The sequence below is a fragment of the Neolamprologus brichardi genome, chromosome 3, assembly GCF_056152115.1.
Source record: "Neolamprologus brichardi isolate AB-2024 chromosome 3, ASM5615211v1, whole genome shotgun sequence".
Classification (NCBI taxonomy): domain Eukaryota; kingdom Metazoa; phylum Chordata; class Actinopteri; order Cichliformes; family Cichlidae; genus Neolamprologus; species Neolamprologus brichardi.
This window is the reverse complement of record NC_142106.1, coordinates 24,731,001-24,748,223: the sequence shown is the minus strand read 5'-3', so window position 1 is coordinate 24,748,223 and position 17,223 is coordinate 24,731,001. Positions and strand designations below refer to the sequence as shown.

The 17,223-nt window shown below is 37.7% G+C and overlaps 2 protein-coding genes across 5 annotated transcripts; one reads left to right on the top strand and one right to left on the bottom strand.

The window, feature by feature from the left end:
- Nucleotides 1-422: 422 nt before the first annotated feature.
- On the bottom strand, nt 423-4,616 carry LOC148103980 (uncharacterized). 2 transcript variants are annotated; one of them, XR_015718638.1, is made up of 5 exons: nt 3,698-4,616; nt 2,780-2,868; nt 1,285-1,354; nt 719-893; nt 423-574 (listed from the first exon to the last, which is right to left on the bottom strand). XR_015718638.1 is itself a non-coding variant. In XM_087839250.1 (3 exons), exon 1 carries the CDS (start codon nt 2,015-2,017, stop codon nt 1,451-1,453), a length of 567 nt encoding a protein of 188 aa, XP_087695376.1. In that variant the 5' UTR covers nt 2,018-2,423; the 3' UTR covers nt 423-574; nt 719-893; nt 1,285-1,450. The 2 variants fall into 2 exon arrangements, 1 of the variants encoding a protein (XP_087695376.1); XM_087839250.1 differs by lacking the exons at nt 2,780-2,868; nt 3,698-4,616 and having other exon boundaries at nt 1,285-2,423.
- A 2,986-nt stretch (nt 4,617-7,602) lies between these two features.
- LOC148103979 (uncharacterized) lies at nt 7,603-16,444 on the top strand. 3 transcript variants are annotated; one of them, XM_087835220.1, is made up of 6 exons: nt 7,603-8,531; nt 9,352-9,440; nt 14,182-14,251; nt 14,642-14,816; nt 14,961-15,126; nt 15,279-16,444. In XM_087835220.1, the coding sequence occupies exons 3-5, from the start codon at nt 14,197-14,199 to the stop codon at nt 15,124-15,126; spliced, it is 396 nt and encodes a 131-aa protein (XP_087691346.1). In that variant the 5' UTR covers nt 7,603-8,531; nt 9,352-9,440; nt 14,182-14,196; the 3' UTR covers nt 15,279-16,444. The 3 variants fall into 3 exon arrangements, with proteins under 3 accessions (XP_087691346.1, XP_087691342.1, XP_087691341.1); XM_087835216.1 differs by lacking the exons at nt 7,603-8,531; nt 9,352-9,440 and adding an exon at nt 13,065-14,064; XM_087835215.1 differs by lacking the exons at nt 7,603-8,531; nt 9,352-9,440 and having other exon boundaries at nt 13,065-14,251.
- The last annotated feature ends 779 nt before the right edge of the window (nt 16,445-17,223 follow it).

Here is a 17,223-nt window from a genome sequence, read left to right as displayed (position 1 = left end):
CCAAAATAAATAGAAGCGTACATGAAAACTGCACAGTCCTTCACCTTTCTGTGTCTGATTTTTTTAAGGAAAACAGTTTTTCATTCCACTAAAAACAGGACAAACCCACCAGCATGAACATTAAATAAACTATTACAATTGTAAAACAAAAACCATTTACAAAATGTAATAATTATCAGTGGGTCCCAGGAAATAGAATGTGACATGGGATTTAGATTTCCGTTACCAGGATGGTCGGGTTCAGCGTAGTCTTTATCACCACCTGTCAAAGACACATCATCAATATTCATGTTTGCTCAGGTTATTCACTTGTTCACATCTGTCTGAGATCATTCATACTGTTGTATGGATGTGTGTACAGTATGTATATAATTATCAGCTATGTAAAAAATATTATCATCTCTGTATTCTTACCTAAGTCCTCCATTCAAACTCAAGAGAGCCGCTGGAGGAAGGTGGTGATCCGAGGGCTGATGCTGTAACCTTCCTCTTTACGACACGACCTGTCTTGCGGCTTGTACCAAGTTTTGCAGGGCATTTTGTTCCCATGTCTGGATTGATCCTCACAAAGAACCTTTTAACGGAAAAAAGGCTGCTTTAATTTCAAAATTAAAACATACATTACAGCAATCACCTATATGTTTCTGCAACTGTAGTCAAGCTATCACATATATTTCATTCTTAAATGGTGTAAGCTTTAATGGTGTAAAGTATTTACCTCTGTATCATCTCCAGTGTGATGGACGCTGACTCCTGATCCTCAAGGTTGAAAACGTAGTATGACGCAAAGAAGACAGCAAGGGTGCTGGCAAAGTCATGCATCTGCTCAGGCTCATAAAATACCTTGCCCTCCAAACTGATCATCCAGCGGCTTGCAGACATGAAATTATTCCCTAAAAACAGACAAGAGTCCAATAAGACAATGTGCTCACCCTTACAAATAAGGTTTCCACAAGAATGCTGGATAGCAGGCCTCACACTGTACAAAAATAGAATCCACATGGTTTGCTGCTATTTCTCTTATTATTTATTATGTAATGAAAATTATGATCAATTACAGGAAAAAACTGCCTAATTTTTTGGCATGTTAGGCTGTTTTTTCCTGTTGGTCATTGTGTATAATAAATAATAAGAGAAACAGCAGCAAACTGTGTGTATTCTATTTTTATACAATATAAAACAGACAAACCCCTGTTAAGTAAGTTGTTGTGGGTACAAATACCACAATAATTACATAGATTTTTTTACAAAAATATTACAAGAGGATTGAAACTATTTACTTACCAAGCGCTATTACCCTTGGTGTGATGGGTAAGGTCATCTCTCTCTCAACAGACATCTTGGTGGAAAAAGCCTTTAAAACACAAAAGGAACTGATTTGAATGATGATACCCAAAATCATTGAAATATTTTTCCTTTGTTTATGTTGACAGTATTGAGAGTGCATGTGTCAAATTTTAAATATAATTATGTCAGCCAAGATGAAGATTGAGTCCTCTTTTTCTTGGAAGTACTTCATCAGAAGAAGGATGGCTGCTGTGGCGATCTGGTTGTGGTTCAGCTTTGCACTGTCGCACTCACGTAGCAGATGTTCAATCTCCTTGTTCCACTGAAGTCTCTGGCTTTGAAAGAAGTTAAAAATTCTCCTTCCTTTTGTAAGAAGGGCTTCACTGAGACGTGTCTCTACCTCAATATCTGTGAGTGTGTGGAAGTGAGTGCAGAGGCCTCTTTTAGTAAAAAGAAATGGCCAATGCTCTTGAACCTCACATAAGGTGGGGGCAGGCCAAGAATTAAGCATGTGCCTCTGGTAAATATAAGTCAAAGACATATAAGTATTTACATCTGTTGTTTCAATTGCTTGAGGACCTGCTGATCTGAAGACAGTTGACATAGTCTGTCTTTTTGTCTCCAAAGTTTCAGTCATTTCTCCTTCTGGTAGGGTTGTGGGTTCCCAGTTGATGCAACCATAGCTATCAAGTTCAGATCGCCCCCTTTTTGTTGTATATTGTGAAGACATCCTCTTTAGAGAGATTTTGAATAATTATTTCTATCTCAGTTTGTGGTATGTCTAGCTCAGAAAGCTTGCCCTTCAACTTGTCAAAAACATCTGACATAGAAGTGCTATGGACATGCTGAAATCCATCAAGAATACACTGTATTGTGCTCGCTGGCAACAGCATCTTGGCTTGCATTTTCAGGTAGAAAAGAGCCAAATTATGTAAAAATGTCTCTTGTTGATTATCACACTCCTCTAGATGATCACATGGAGTTGGAGTCAGATTCTCCTCAGAAGGCTGAGTACAGTCTATATTTTCGGGGAGAGTTGACACCTGAGTTGTTATCACCGGCTTATGTTTCCTGGATAAATGTGTGGCAAAAGATGAGCGCACTCTGAAATGTTTGTGGCAGTCATCATAAGGACAGACAACTTTCTTGCCATCTTTAATATAAAATCTCAAGTGAGTGCATAATGCTAAAAAATTCTCTGCCACATAGAAACATGCATCAACTCCACAAGCAAGATTTCCTTTAAAATGGGTGTGTTTAGTCTGACGTTAAACCCCTTAACAATGGCACTGCAACTAACTGCGACTAATTTACAGACCACTACACTGTCTTGCTTTTTAAATGGAACCTATGTAACAATAAACCACATTTGAGATTAGAGCAGGCTAACCTGCATCAGAAACTTCAAAACTGGGTTAGATTGTTTTAGCAGTCTTTAAATTTCCAAAAAAAATGTTGTCTACCTTTATTCTCACTAAATATGTCTTTTTACCTGCTGTTTTGTCTTGTCTCTCAAAGAACTGAGGCTACATCACTCTGTCAGCGTGGCCAGCAAGGGCAGGAGGACAGCAATGCACCACACTGGGCGGGAAAAGACAGAGAGACAATTGTTAATTTAATGTTGCATTTATTTAACCCTTGAAAAATATATTTACATAAGTAAATAAAAGAAAAATAACACACAACCCATCTTTTCCAGAATAATTCAACTAATTGCTCTTTTGACCAACCTAACACAGACGTTACATGGTTTTCCTATGAAAAAGACCCTCGAAGACGTATTAAAGGAAAAAAAACATGCTCCCCTTCCCACTTAAAAAAATAATAAATATTAAACTTAGGTTGGAGTTCCTCGCGCCACCAACCTAATGTTATATTAACTTTTTAATGTTGTGTACTGCAGCTCACACAAAATTAAATAAAGCAGGCTAACCTACATGAGCAAGCTCAAAACTGGATAAGATTGTTTTAGCAGTCTCTAAATTTCCCAAAAAAAAAAAGTTGTCTTTCTTTATTCTCATTAAATGTGTATTTTTACCTGCTGCTTTGTCTTATCTTTCAAAGAGCTGAAGCTAAATGTCCCACTGTTAGCGTGGCCAGCTTCTCAACAGTCATAGAACAGAAGCGCAGGAGGACAATGCAGCACACTCGGCGGGAAAAAGACAAAGACTGTCGTTGCGCCTGTGTTCCTCGCCCCTCCCGTGGAAAATATATATCTAAATATATATTTAAATAAGAAAAGAAAAAAACACACACAACCTATTTTTTCCAGAATAATTCAGCTAATGTGCTATTTCGACCAAGCTAACACCGATTTTAAGCCCCCCCTCCCCCACACACACACAAAAAATATATATGCTCTTAAAAATTAATAAACGAGTATGTTAGGTAGGAGAGTCCTTTGCATTACCTTATGACGTCCCGTTTGCAGTTTCCACACAGAGGTCCAACAATAACGAGGTGCAAAATCTTTTGTCCTCTCGAGCATATCGTAACGAAGAGTTAACAAAGTTGGCCTGTCTTTCCTCTCCTGTCAATCACTGGATCACAGGTCATGTCAGTCAGGATATGGAGTGGTGGTTGGTAGAGGTAGGTGGGTGGGCGGGGCCAGCATGCATTCAGTGTGTGTTTCACTAAGTTGGGTTGACTAGTTCCCAGAAGAGTTCTGTACATGTTGCACGTTCAGTAAATGAGCAATTCAGTTACTGCTCGACTGAGAAGCCTCCGCCAAATTATTACAATATTCTCCACTGACTGAAGTTCGCCTTTCTGCGTCTTTTTTAAATAACTTTATTCACTACTTGTCACAAGTACAAAATTACACAAAAACAGACAGCAGCAACAACCTAAGTGAAATCCAACAACAGAATAGTGGCAAGTAAAAAAATTAACAAAAGGAAGTGTGAATCTTGTTCAGGGTTAATCAGAGATAAGTGATGGAGATGCAGCAATGTGAATTCTGCTTTTTTTATTTGTAGTTAACCTTATAGTCTTTACATATGAATGGAAGTCAATTAAGAAAACACAGAATTTTGGGAGAGATTTGGAGAACCTTGAGGAAAATCTGGAAATGGTTGGCAGTGAAAGAGTTAAAATGTAATGCACTATTGCAACCAACCACTGAAAGAGTAAAAATACACAAACAGTATGATGAACCATTCAAATCACATAATACAGTAGCACTACTGCTAATGTGTTAACGGTAGGTATAACTACTACCGCAATTTTAAAAAATACAGTAAGTAAATGTAAATAACCTTAATATACCCATAATGCAAAGCAAATTACAGTAATTAACTGTAGAAATGTTTTCAGGTAAGTTACTGGGCATTTTGTGGTATTTTACTGTGAAAAATACAGCAAAGGTTAACAGTGATGATTTGAATCCTGGGTCGTGCGAAATCACAGAAATAAACCTTAGACAAAGTGAATCTGTCAACTAAGGTGTAGGTCTGTTAGGTTATGTTGTAGTGATCATCGGGTTGGGGGATGGGTGTTCATACTGGAGTGCAAAATTAAAACCAAGATGGACAAGGAAAGTTCAAAGTCATCAGGTGCTCAGTTTAGAAAAAAGAGAAAAGAAGAGGAGGAGAAACGAGGAAAGCAGATGTGTCATTGGATAATGGCAGGTCATCCTGAAACAATCAGAATACTTTATTAATCCCTAAGAAAATAATGTGGATTACAGTTGCTCCAAGAAGAAATGGTAAAAATAGTAAAACTCCAAACATTATGTTACAGATTTTAATATTAATTAGTCATTGTCAATTGTTGATTTGTCCTGTTCTCATTGTATGACGAATTATGATGGCTGTTTGGTAGCCGTTTGCATACTCTTATGGTTTTGGTTTTTATCGTTAACTCTGTCTTTTCCTGCGTTGTGGTTGTGCGTTTTTTGAAAGAAATATTTACGCGTTATCATAGCGACCAGAGAGCATTAAGGGGCAGAGAGGAGGATGTGACGCTGCTAATAAAGTTACAGGAATTCACTGTGTAATTCTGTATTGTTTGTATGTATGTATGAATGAATGAATGAATGAAGACAAAAACCACCGTTTTTGTCTTGGTCGTGTTATTTTATTTTGTTGTATTTATCTGCGACACCTTAAAGGCCGCTCAGTGACAATATTAAACTGGTCCGTGGCTCAAAAAAGGTTGGGGACCTCTGATTTACAGTATAGGAGCAGTTTGTCTGGAAACAACAACTGCAATCTGCACATTCATAGGTTTTTTTTATTGAAATAAAATTATATATTATGTACTATACGAGTGGTTGAATACGCGCAGTGGCATGAAATAATAACTTCCCGTCAAATGTGTTAAACCTAAAGTAAGGAGCCTGCTTTGAAAATGTCAGAAGTAGAAAATACAGATACTTGCATCAACATAGGAAGTAGAAGTAAATTACATATACCTGAACTTTAAACTGAAGTACAGTGCTGACTAGCAATACATGCATATGGGTAGAATTTTGTATTACATGAACTTATTTCGAGCTGCATCAGTGATTGGATTTTCTGCAGAGAGGAAAGGAGGCCGAGGTTTCTCCCGTGGGCCACACGCAGGCCTCAAACAAGAAGCTGCAACACGAACATAACTTGTACTTAAAACATGAATTCAGCGATATTAATGCTCACTGTGATCTTTGAAATTTTGGATAATTACATTAACTCAAATGTGTCCCAGATAAAAAATAATAATAATTGGACGGAGGCTCCATGATGGAGCACTGCGGGACTACATAATAGTGTTAACAGAAGGACTGTAGGTAGACTGAATAATATTTATCATGAATTACTGAAGTAATTATTCATTACTCAGACATTCATTGAATATTTAGTGACACAGCTTGTATGAAGTCCCTTTCCTGCATCCTCAGTGTACATATTGTGCGCTGAATTGGCCTCCCGTTCTTCTCTTGCTTTGCATCCGCAGTCTAACGGCCTTTACACACCACAGCCGCAGCTTTCCTGGGAATATTAAAAATATTTTTCACATAACTTCACGGGACGAATTTGCAAATTTTATTAATTTTATTTCATTATTAGCATCAAGCTCGATTTCCCGATTTCTTCGCAGTTCTGACGAACCACGATCGCGATTAACACACGCGTCGGTGCTGACTATAAAACGACATGTATATAATCAAATGATCCTATACCAGGGAGTACTAGGGCACATTAATAAAAATATATAATATTGACGATTGATGTGTATATAATAAAATGATCCTATTATACCTAAGACAGTGCGATAAGGAGTAGTAGGAGTAAAATATATACGATTGATGATTTTGAGATTAAAGTGAAAATAGTATTTTGAGAGGAAGAAACTCGAATTACACCTGTTTCCAGAAAATCTGCCACGGCTGCTCTGCAAAATACTTCGTGTGGACGAGACGGCGAAAGCGTCCTTTGGAATCAGTTTACTGTCCAAGAGAGTGATCTCCTTCATCACGTATCACGATGCGTGTTAGTGGTTTGTCTTGAAAGTGCGACTGTAATTGTAACCCCGAAAATACTATTTCGAGTTCAATCATAAGAGGACACCATTTTTATTTTATTTTGTAATTGGTCGTTACACTGCTCTAATGTGAAACCCGGCTGGAAAAGGAGATGATGGGCTACTTACCGCTGCTGGCGATCCCTGCTTCTCTTCTTGACCTTCAGCCTAACGATAAATGGATCCCCCCTCTCTTTTTTTCTCCGTCTTCATCTTGGCTGTAGCAGAAATATCCCCCCCGATCTTGCTTCTTCGCCTGCCGCAGATTTAAGGAAAAGTCTCTATGTAAGAACCGGTCAGGTGATACAGAGTGTCGGCCGTCAGCAGTCCCGTTACCGGCGTCGGTGCAGGATTTCCACTCGAACACCATGTTGGTGTGTGCACATCCGTTAAAAGTTACTTACTTGTTGAAAGTTATTTTATTTTTCAGTGTTACTGTAATGAATCCAGTTCTTCTTTGCCAATTCAAATATCTTTGTAAAGCTATTATGTTATATTTGTGGCAATTGACTATTGTTGGCGGCTTAAACTGACTTTATATCATCCATAAGAGATGCGCATGAATCAATGTATCTACTGCAATGTTTGTGGTGCTTCTATATGACAGATGTGTTAGGCACCTGCAGTAATTGCTAACACAATGCTCATAAAGCCCAGTTTAAACACTCATTTTAAACTACTTCAGTGACACAGCCAAAGGACTGATGATCTTATGCCTTTCACAACACTCGCTTCTTCTCAGGATTTACATTCACATCTGGGGTTTCACAGATGGTACACTGTTAACCTTTGCTGTATTTTTCACAGTAAAATACCACAAAATGCCCAGTAACTTACCTGAAAACATTTCTACAGTTAATTACTGTAATTTGCTTTGCATTATGGGTATATTAACGTTATTTACATTTACTCACTGTATTTTTTAAAATTGCGGTAGTAGTTATACCTACCGTTAACACATTAGCAGTAGTGCTACTGTATTATGTGATTTGAATGGTTCATCATACTGTTTGTGTATTTTTACTCTTTCAGTGGTTGGTTGCAATAGTGCATTACATTTTAACTCTTTCACTGCCAACCTTTTCCAGATTTTCCTCAAGGTTCTCCAAATCTCTCCCAAAATTCTGTGTTTTCTTAATTGACTTCCATTCATATGTAAAGACTATAAGGTTAACTACAAATAAAAAAAGCAGAATTCACATTGCTGCATCTCCATCACTTATCTCTGATTAACCCTGAACAAGATTCACACTTCCTTTTGTTAATTTTTTTACTTGCCACTATTCTGTTGTTGGATTTCACTTAGGTTGTTGCTGCTGTCTGTTTTTGTGTAATTTTGTACTTGTGACAAGTAGTGAATAAAGTTATTTAAAAAAGACGCAGAAAGGCGAACTTCAGTCAGTGGAGAATATTGTAATAATTTGGCGGAGGCTTCTCAGTCGAGCAGTAACTGAATTGCTCATTTACTGAACGTGCAACATGTACAGAACTCTTCTGGGAACTAGTCAACCCAACTTAGTGAGACACACACTGAATGCATGCTGGCCCCTCCCACCCACCTACCTCTACCAACCACCACTCCATATCCTGACTGACATGACCTGTGATCCAGTGATTGACAGGAGAGGAAAGACAGGCCAACTTTGTTAACTCTTCGTTACGATATGCTCGAGAGGACAAAAGATTTTGCACCTCGTTATTGTTGGACCTCTGTGTGGAAACTGCAAACGGGACGTCATAAGGTAATGCAAAGGACTCTCCTACCTAACATACTCGTTTATTAATTTTTAAGAGCATATATATTTTTTGTGTGTGTGTGGGGGAGGGGGGGCTTAAAATCGGTGTTAGCTTGGTCGAAATAGCACATTAGCTGAATTATTCTGGAAAAAATAGGTTGTGTGTGTTTTTTTTCTTTTCTTATTTAAATATATATTTAGATATATATTTTCCACGGGGAGGGGCGAGGAACACAGGCGCAACGACAGTCTTTGTCTTTTTCCCGCCGAGTGTGGTGCATTGTCCTCCTGCGCTTCTGTTCTATGACTATTGAGAAGCTAACAGTGGGACATTTAGCTTCAGCTCTTTGAAATACAAGACAAAGCAGCAGGTAAAAATACACATTTAATGAGAATAAAGAAAGACAACTTTTCTTTTTGGAAATTTAGAGACTGCTAAAACAATCTTATCCAGTTTTGAGCTTGCTCATGTAGGTTAGCCTGCTTTATTTAATTTTGTGTGAGCTGCAGTACACAACATTAAAAAGTTAATATAACATTAGGTTGGTGGCGCGAGGAACTCCAACCTAAGTTTAATATTTATTATTTTTTTAAGTGGGAAGGGGAGCATGTTTTTTTTCCTTTAATACAACGTCTTCCAGAGTCTTTTTCATAGGAAAATCATGTAACGTCTGTGTTAGGTTGGTCAAAAGAGCAATTAGTTGAATTATTCTGGAAAAGATGGGTTGTGTGTTTTTTTCTTTTATTTACTTATGTAAATATATTTTTCAAGGGTTAAATAAATGCAACACTAAATTAACAGTTGTCTCTGTCTTTTCCCGCCCAGTGTGGTGCATTGCTGTCCTCCTGCCCTTGCTGGCCGTGCTGACAGTGTGATGTAGCCTCAGTTCTTTGAGAGACAAGACAAAACAGCAGGTAAAAAGACATATTTAGTGAGAATAAAGGTAGACAACATTTTTTTGGAAATTTAAAGACTGCTAAAACAATCTAACCCAGTTTTGAAGTTTCTGATGCAGGTTAGCCTGCTCTAATCTCAACTGTGGTTTATTGTTTCATAGGTTCCATTTAAAAAGCAAGACAGTGTAGTGGTCTGTAAATTAGTCGCAGTTAGTTGCAGTGCCATTGTTAAGGGGTTTAACGTCAGCTTGACAGACCCTCCAAAATTTTTCCTCCAGTGTTTCAGGGTCTGCATGGTTTAAGTTAATAACATTGATCTATAGATAGTTTTTCTTTTAACTTTTTCCCATTTTTTGATACAACCCAAGCAATGTAGATCCCTTCTTTAATAATAGAACAAACAGATAATAGATTGAGATGTTTTTCAGTCACTGTTGTGTTGTTGCCATGCTCTTTGCAAATTAAAAGTTAAGTCAAATTCAGACACATGCAGCCATGTACAGGTGTAAATTTTGTGGTGTTTGTAGTTCAGCATTAAGACAATTTTGTTATCATACAAAGAAACATCAGCACACAGCTAATTATCGATTCACATGTGGAATAGAGCAATGTCCTTCTTCCTATCGAACATTTTCTGCATTCAGATCCCATATGCACAGGAACCACCGCTATCGCAGGGCTCAGACTAAACACACCCATTTTAAAGGAAATCTTGCTTGTGGAGTTGAGGCATGTTTCTATGTGGCAGAGAATTTTTCAGCATTATGCACTCACTTGAGATTTCATATTAAAGATGGCAAGAAAGTTGTCTGTCCTTATGATGACTGCCACAAACATTTCAGAGTGCGCTCATCTTTTGCCACACATTTATCCAGGAAACATAAGCCAGTGATAACAACTCAGGTGTCAACTCTCCCCGAAAATATAGACTGTACCCAGCCTTCTGAGGAGAATCTGACTGCAACTCCATGTGATCATCTAGAGGAGTGTGATAATCAACAAGAGACATTTTTACATAATTTGGCTCTTTTCTACCTGAAAATGCAAGCCAAGATGCTGTTGCCAGCGAGCACAATACAGTGTATTCTTGATGGATTTCAGCATGTCCATAGCACTTCTATGTCAGATGTTTTTGACAAGTTGAAGGGCAAGCTTTCTGAGCTAGACATACCACAAACTGAGATAGAAATGATTATTCAAAATCTCTCTAAAGAGGATGTCTTCACAATATACAACAAAGGAATACTCAGATCTGACAAAACAAGAACATTTTACAAGCAGTATTTTGACTATGTTGAACCCACCCAGATTTATCTGGGAAGTGATGCTGCTGGAAAGGAATGCTTTTGCCAGTACATTTCCATCAAAGAGACATTAAAATCCCTCCTTAGACAGTCAAGTGTTAAAGAGCAATATCACCAATCCAAAAATCATACCTCTTCCAACATGGTTGTAGAGGATGTGGCAGATGGAAGAAATGTAAAAGAAAATGCTCTGTTAAAAGGCAATCCTTCTTCATTGTCCATCATCCTTTACCAGGATGGATTTGAGGTTGTGAATCCTCTTGGGTCAGGGAAGAAAAAACATAAAGTTTTGGGGGTTTACATGAGTCTAGGTGAGGTCCAGCCACACAATCGCTCTTCAGTTGATCCCATGCAGTTGGTGATGCTGTGCAGAGAAAGGGACTTCAAGACATTTGGTCAGGAGAAAGTTTTCTCAAGTATTATCACAGACCTTAAAGATCTAGAAGATACAGGGATTGAGACAGATGATGGAAATACCCTCAAAGCGGCCTTGATTTCCATTTGTGGAGATAATCTTGGTTCACACTGCTTAGGTGGTTTCACTGAAAACTTCAGTTGTAGTACGCATTTTTGTAGATACTGCTTGATTGAAAGGACAGACTTTGAAAAGACACCACTAAAGCTTGGTCCAAAAAGAACCATCACTGGTCACAAGGAGAGTGTACAACAGCTATCCACCACTGACCAAGATATGGTACAGGGGGTAAAGTTTGACTCACCTTTCAATTCTCTGAAATATTTTCATGTCTGCACTGGGCTTCCCCCATGTTTGGGTCATGATTTATTTGAAGGTGTAGTCTCTAATGACTTGGCATTGTACATCAGTCATTTAGTGAAACAGGAAAAGCATTTCACTTATGCACAACTAAACAGGTCGATCACACAGTTTAAATACTCAGGGAATGATAGTCTCAGTAAACCATGTGAGGTTAAGGAGTGTGGCAAAAAACTTTCTGGTTCTGCAGCACAGAACTGGTGTCTGTTGCGACTGTTGCCATTGTTGGTTGGTGACAGGATAAAAAATCCTGAGGACAGTCAGGTCTGGCAACTGTATCTACAGCTCAAGGAAATGGTTGAGCTCATATGTGCTCCCAAGATCCATCATGACCAGATTGCATACCTTAAGATAATAACTGAGGAGTATGTTCATATAAGACACACAATTTTCCCTAATCACCCACTCAAGCCCAAGCATCACTATTTACTGCACTATAGTGACCTCTTTTTGCACTTTGGGCCTCTTATTCGTTTGTGGACTCTCCGGTTTGAGAGTAAGCATTCGTATTTCAAGGAATGCGCCCGGAAACTGCACAACTTTGTTCACCTTTGTAAAACACTGGCAGAAAGGCACCAGCTGCTTCAGGCGTACCTCAGCAGTGGACCATTGTTTGCTCCAGCAGTTCAAGCAGTTGGTGAAACTAGTGAATATGATGAGCAGTTGTACAATGGTCTAATTCAGGAGTCTGTTAGGACAGCTGGCTTGATGAAAGAAACTACGTCAGAGGTATCAGCAGTAGTTTACAAAGGAACAAAATATTGCAAAGGGCTTGTTGTTGCGATGGGTCATGATGAATGTGGCCACATCTTTGAAAAAATCTCAGTGATCCTCATCAGTCACAAACAAGTACACTTTGTTTTGGACATCCTTCAATCTGTGATACTGATCAACCTTGGACTTCACTGTCTACACAATTCTGAAAAAAGATTCATATGTGTTCAAGCAGACAGTTTGTTTGATTACTACCCTCTGCCAGTGTATATCGCTTCAGGTTTAAGCGTTGTATCTTTGCATCATTCAATATCATCCTCTTAATTCATTGCAGATATGGACAGTGGCAGCCTACATCATGAAATTAACCTGGCATTACCTGACCTGCATGAAGAGACAAAGAGGGCAGTTATTGAGCACCTGACAGACATTATTGGTGTCAGAAACAGAGAAGATCTCCTGTTTGTTGAGCCTGATGATATCAAGCCTTTCTTGACACCAATTCAAAGTCGAAGACTTGTTCAAGTATTCAGAAAAGGTGAGAATGCATTAATGTCATAAATGGTTGCAGACCTATCTTGAAAATAGTTGTAAATTAGTTATTTTGAGAGTTATTTTGAAATTGTACTTTATTTTTCAATTAATAGTTCATAAAAAATCTAGCTTTCAAAACTAAAACTAGCTTTCATTGCCATTGGTATTATTTCTCCAACACTCTTGCTTTTGTGTCTCATATAAGAGTATTACTCAATAAATACTTCAAAAAACCCATCTGTACATAGTTAATGTGGAATTGTTCTGCTGTGTTTATGTGTGTGTGTGAATATCGACGACCAAGTGGAGTCTGGCTCTTCAAACAACCCAAAGGAAGCTGAAACCACCTGCTCAACAACTGTGCAAGTGCCACTACAGGGTAATTCACTCTGTTCTGCACAAGCATCAGGTCAACTCCCTTCCACACAATTTTTCAGTTCCCTGGGAGAAGATGCCAACAAGACTTTCACAGGCCTTGGCATCTGGTGGAATGGCTCACCCAGAAGACAGGAGAATAATGATAAGGACTGTTGTAGAAGGAATGCGAGTACACTGCCCCAACCCTAACAGAGCTGCTTGTGGGGAGGTAGCTAGAGCTATTGTATCTAAGTATCCTGCTACCTTTGCAGATAAGACTGCAGAAGGTGAGCAATTAGGCTGTGGTTATTATTCCCTACTCAAACAGCTTAAAACAAGAGTTGAACATGTAAATAGAGACAATGTCAGCAGCAGAATCCGGCAGCCAAGGAAAAGGTCTACCAGGGAAAACAATGAGGGTGATGTTGCCATCAAAAGGGGGAGATCTGAACTTGATAGCTATGGTTGCATCAACTGGCAACCCACAACCCTACCAGAAGGAGAAACGACTGAAACTTTGGAGACAAAAAGACAGACTATGTCAACTGTCTTCAGATCAGCAGGTCCTCAAGCAATTGAAACAACAGATGTAAATACTTATATGTCTTTGACTTATATTTACCAGAGGCACATGCTTAATTCTTGGCCTGCCCCCACCTTATGTGAGGTTCAAGAGCATTGGCCATTTCTTTTTACTAAAAGAGGCCTCTGCACTCACTTCCACACACTCACAGATATTGAGGTTGAGACACGTCTCAGTGAAGCCCTTCTTACAAAAGGAAGGAGAATTTTTAACTTCTTTCAAAGCCAGAGACTTCAGTGGAACAAGGAGATTGAACATCTGCTACGTGAGTGCGACAGTGCAAAGCTGAACCACAACCAGATCGCCACAGCAGCCATCCTTCTTCTGATGAAGTACTTCCAAGAAAAAGAGGACTCAATCTTCATCTTGGCTGATGTAATTATATTTAAAATTTTACACATGCACTCTCAATACTGTCAACATAAACAAAGGAAAAATATTTCAATGATTTTGGGTATCATCATTCAAATCAGTTCCTTTTGTGTTTTAAAGGCTTTTTCCACCAAGATGTCTGTTGAGAGAGAGATGACCTTACCCATCACACCAAGGGTAATAGCGCTTGGTAAGTAAATAGTTTCAATCCTCTTGTAATATTTTTGTAAAAAATCTATGTAATTATTGTGGTATTTGTACCCACAACAACTTACTTAACAGGGGTTTGTCTGTTTTATATTGTATAAAAATAGAATACACACAGTTTGCTGCTGTTTCTCTTATTATTTATTATACACAATGACCAACAGGAAAAAACAGCCTAACATGCCAAAACATTAGGCAGTTTTTTCCTGTAATTGATCATAATTTTCATTACATAATAAATAATAAGAGAAATAGCAGCAAACCGTGTGGATTCTATTTTTGTACAGTGTGTGGCCTGCTATCCAGCATTCTTGTGGAAACCTTATTTGTAAGGGTGAGCACATTGTCTTATTGGACTCTTGTCTGTTTTTAGGGAATAATTTCATGTCTGCAAGCCACTGGATGATCAGTTTGGAGGGCAAGGTATTTTATGAGCCTGAGCAGATGCATGACTTTGCCAGCACCCTTGCTGTCTTCTTTGCGTCATACTACGTTTTCAACCTTGAGTATCAGGAGTCAGCGTCCATCACACTGGAGATGATACAGAGGTAAATACTTTACACCATTAAAGCTTACACCATTTAAGAATGAAATATATGTGATAGCTTGACTACAGTTGCAGAAACATATAGGTGATTGCTGTAATGTATGTTTTAATTTTGAAATTAAAGCAGCCTTTTTTCCGTTAAAAGGTTATTTGTGAGGATCAATCCAGACATGGGAACAAAATGCCCTGCAAAACTTGGTACAAGCCGCAAGACAGGTCGTGTCGTAAAGAGGAAGGTTACAAGCATCAGCCCTCGGATCACCACCTTCCTCCAGCGGCTCTCTGAGTTTGAATGGAGGACTTCCAACTAGGTAAGAATACAGAGATGATAATATTTTTTACATAGCTGATAATTATATACATACTGTACACACATCCATACAACAGTATGAATGATCTCAGACAGATGTGAACAAGTGAATAACCTGAGCAAACATGAATATTGATGATGTGTCTTTGACAGGTGGTGATAAAGACTACGCTGAACCCGACCATCCTGGTAACGGAAATCTAAATCCCATGTCACATTCTATTTCCTGGGACCCACTGATAATTATTACATTTTGTAAATGATTTTTGTTTTACAATTGTAATAGTTTATTTAATGTTCATGCTGGTGGGTTTGTCCTGTTTTTAGTGGAATGAAAAACTGTTTTCCTTAAAAAAATCAGACACAGAAAGGTGAAGGACTGTGTAGTTTTCATGTTCATGCTTCTATTTATTTTGGTTATTGACATTGTTTTTATTCAGTTGAAAAATGTTTTTCTTGTTAAAGAAAAATTATCAACAATAAATGTTGGTTTAATTCACTATTCTGAGACTACTTTATTGAATTATATTGTTTTTTGTAAATGTTCTTATATTGAATATGAATGTTAATATTATTTTATATGCTGTAAAACACAATTACAGTCTACACAAATTATACTGTACACAATTACAGTGTTATACCATAAACGACATTTGCAGTACAGTGATACTATAAAACTTAATCACGGTAAGTCTTTCTAACTGTAAACCACGTTTACAGTAAAGCTGCATTACCACAAACAACATTTACAGTAAAGCTGTTATACTGTAATATATGTTTGCAGTAAAGTGGTTGAACTGTAAAACATCACAACAGTAAAGATACTGTAGATCAGTAATTACAATAACTTACTGGCAATAGTGTTGCCAGTAAGTTAATGTAAAAATACAATAAAATGTCTAACAGTGTAATCTGTGAACTGTGATGGATAAAAGCTGGATGAGCTGCTGTCATTCATGTTTCTGGTGTAGTCTGCTATTATAGACTAATGATGATGCAGACATTTGTCCTCTCTGCTTTTTGTCTTTAAGTGCCAGTTGGATGAGTTGGTTCCTCTCTGCTGCTGATAACAGACATTATGATGGCGTAGACATAATTAATATTAATAATAATTCAGTGCTCAGTAAATGCACGGATAATTCGTAATAAGCGTTTTAAAAAATTATATTTGTATTCTAAGTGTGATTATTGAACTAATATTGCTCATTACATATAGTAGTTGTGGCAATTGTTTTTGTTTTTTTAAATGTGAGGTTGTCGTTGCAGATTTTTTTCTGATGTATTAATCGGATATTTTAAATAAACAGGGATAAATGTAACTGCTGTTGCTGATTACTTACTTATTGATTACCGTACTGTTATTTATGCTTGCTTTGAGCTCTGTGTGGTTTATTCTTTGAAAAAATGAAAAACGACAGCACATCGTAACCTGCCAAGTCATCAAAGACAAGTAACAAAGGTTTGAGTCTCACTTTTGCTTTTACATCATGGCCGAACCTTTAAAACAAAAAAACAAAAAAACAAAAAAAACAAGTGACACAGTGTTGTTTTCATCTTTTTTCTGCCTGCACTGTTACACACAGCAGTGTTGTCATGGGCCATACTTAATGTTACTGTTTGCAGTTAGAGACGTTAAGAAGGAGAAATGGGAAAGTCTGTTTGTTCATGTTGTTCGTGTGAAGAAGAAAAATCAGCATTTGCAATAAAACGCTGTTGATATAAGTACAGGTTGTTGTTAGTCTTTTGCTGAGTGCAGTGTTTTCTACTTTGTTTTCAGATTTTTCACCCAAGCAGAAATAACAAGAATGAACTATGTTATTACAAATGTATAAACTTAATATTGTTAATAGAGTTTTGATTATTATATGCACTAGTTTCGGTCACAAGTGTGGGTAAAAGAACTTTAAAAAGCTGAACTTTGGGTTTTAAAGTGAGAACAGTTTCTGAGTGTGTGGCTGTGATCTACCAGATACGCAAGGCATGTTGTCCTCCTCAGCTCCCTCTTTGGCTTCAGCTGTAAATTATAAACTTTAAAAAAATTGGTAAATTTAAAAAAAGAAATAAGTTCTTCTAAAGAAAAGGAATGTATGATTGAAAG

Excerpts from the sequence above, each read along its gene's own strand:
- LOC148103980 (XM_087839250.1), bottom strand. The coding sequence starts at position 2,017 with ATGTCTTCACAATATACAACAAAAAGGGGGCGATCTGAACTTGATAGC.
- LOC148103979 (XM_087835215.1), top strand. The coding sequence starts at position 13,201 with ATGCCAACAAGACTTTCACAGGCCTTGGCATCTGGTGGAATGGCTCAC. Across the intron at positions 14,252-14,641 it reads ACCAAGGGTAATAGCGCTTG|GGAATAATTTCATGTCTGCA; the intron begins GTAAGTAAATAG and ends GTCTGTTTTTAG. Across the intron at positions 14,817-14,960 it reads ACACTGGAGATGATACAGAG|GTTATTTGTGAGGATCAATC; the intron begins GTAAATACTTTA and ends TTCCGTTAAAAG.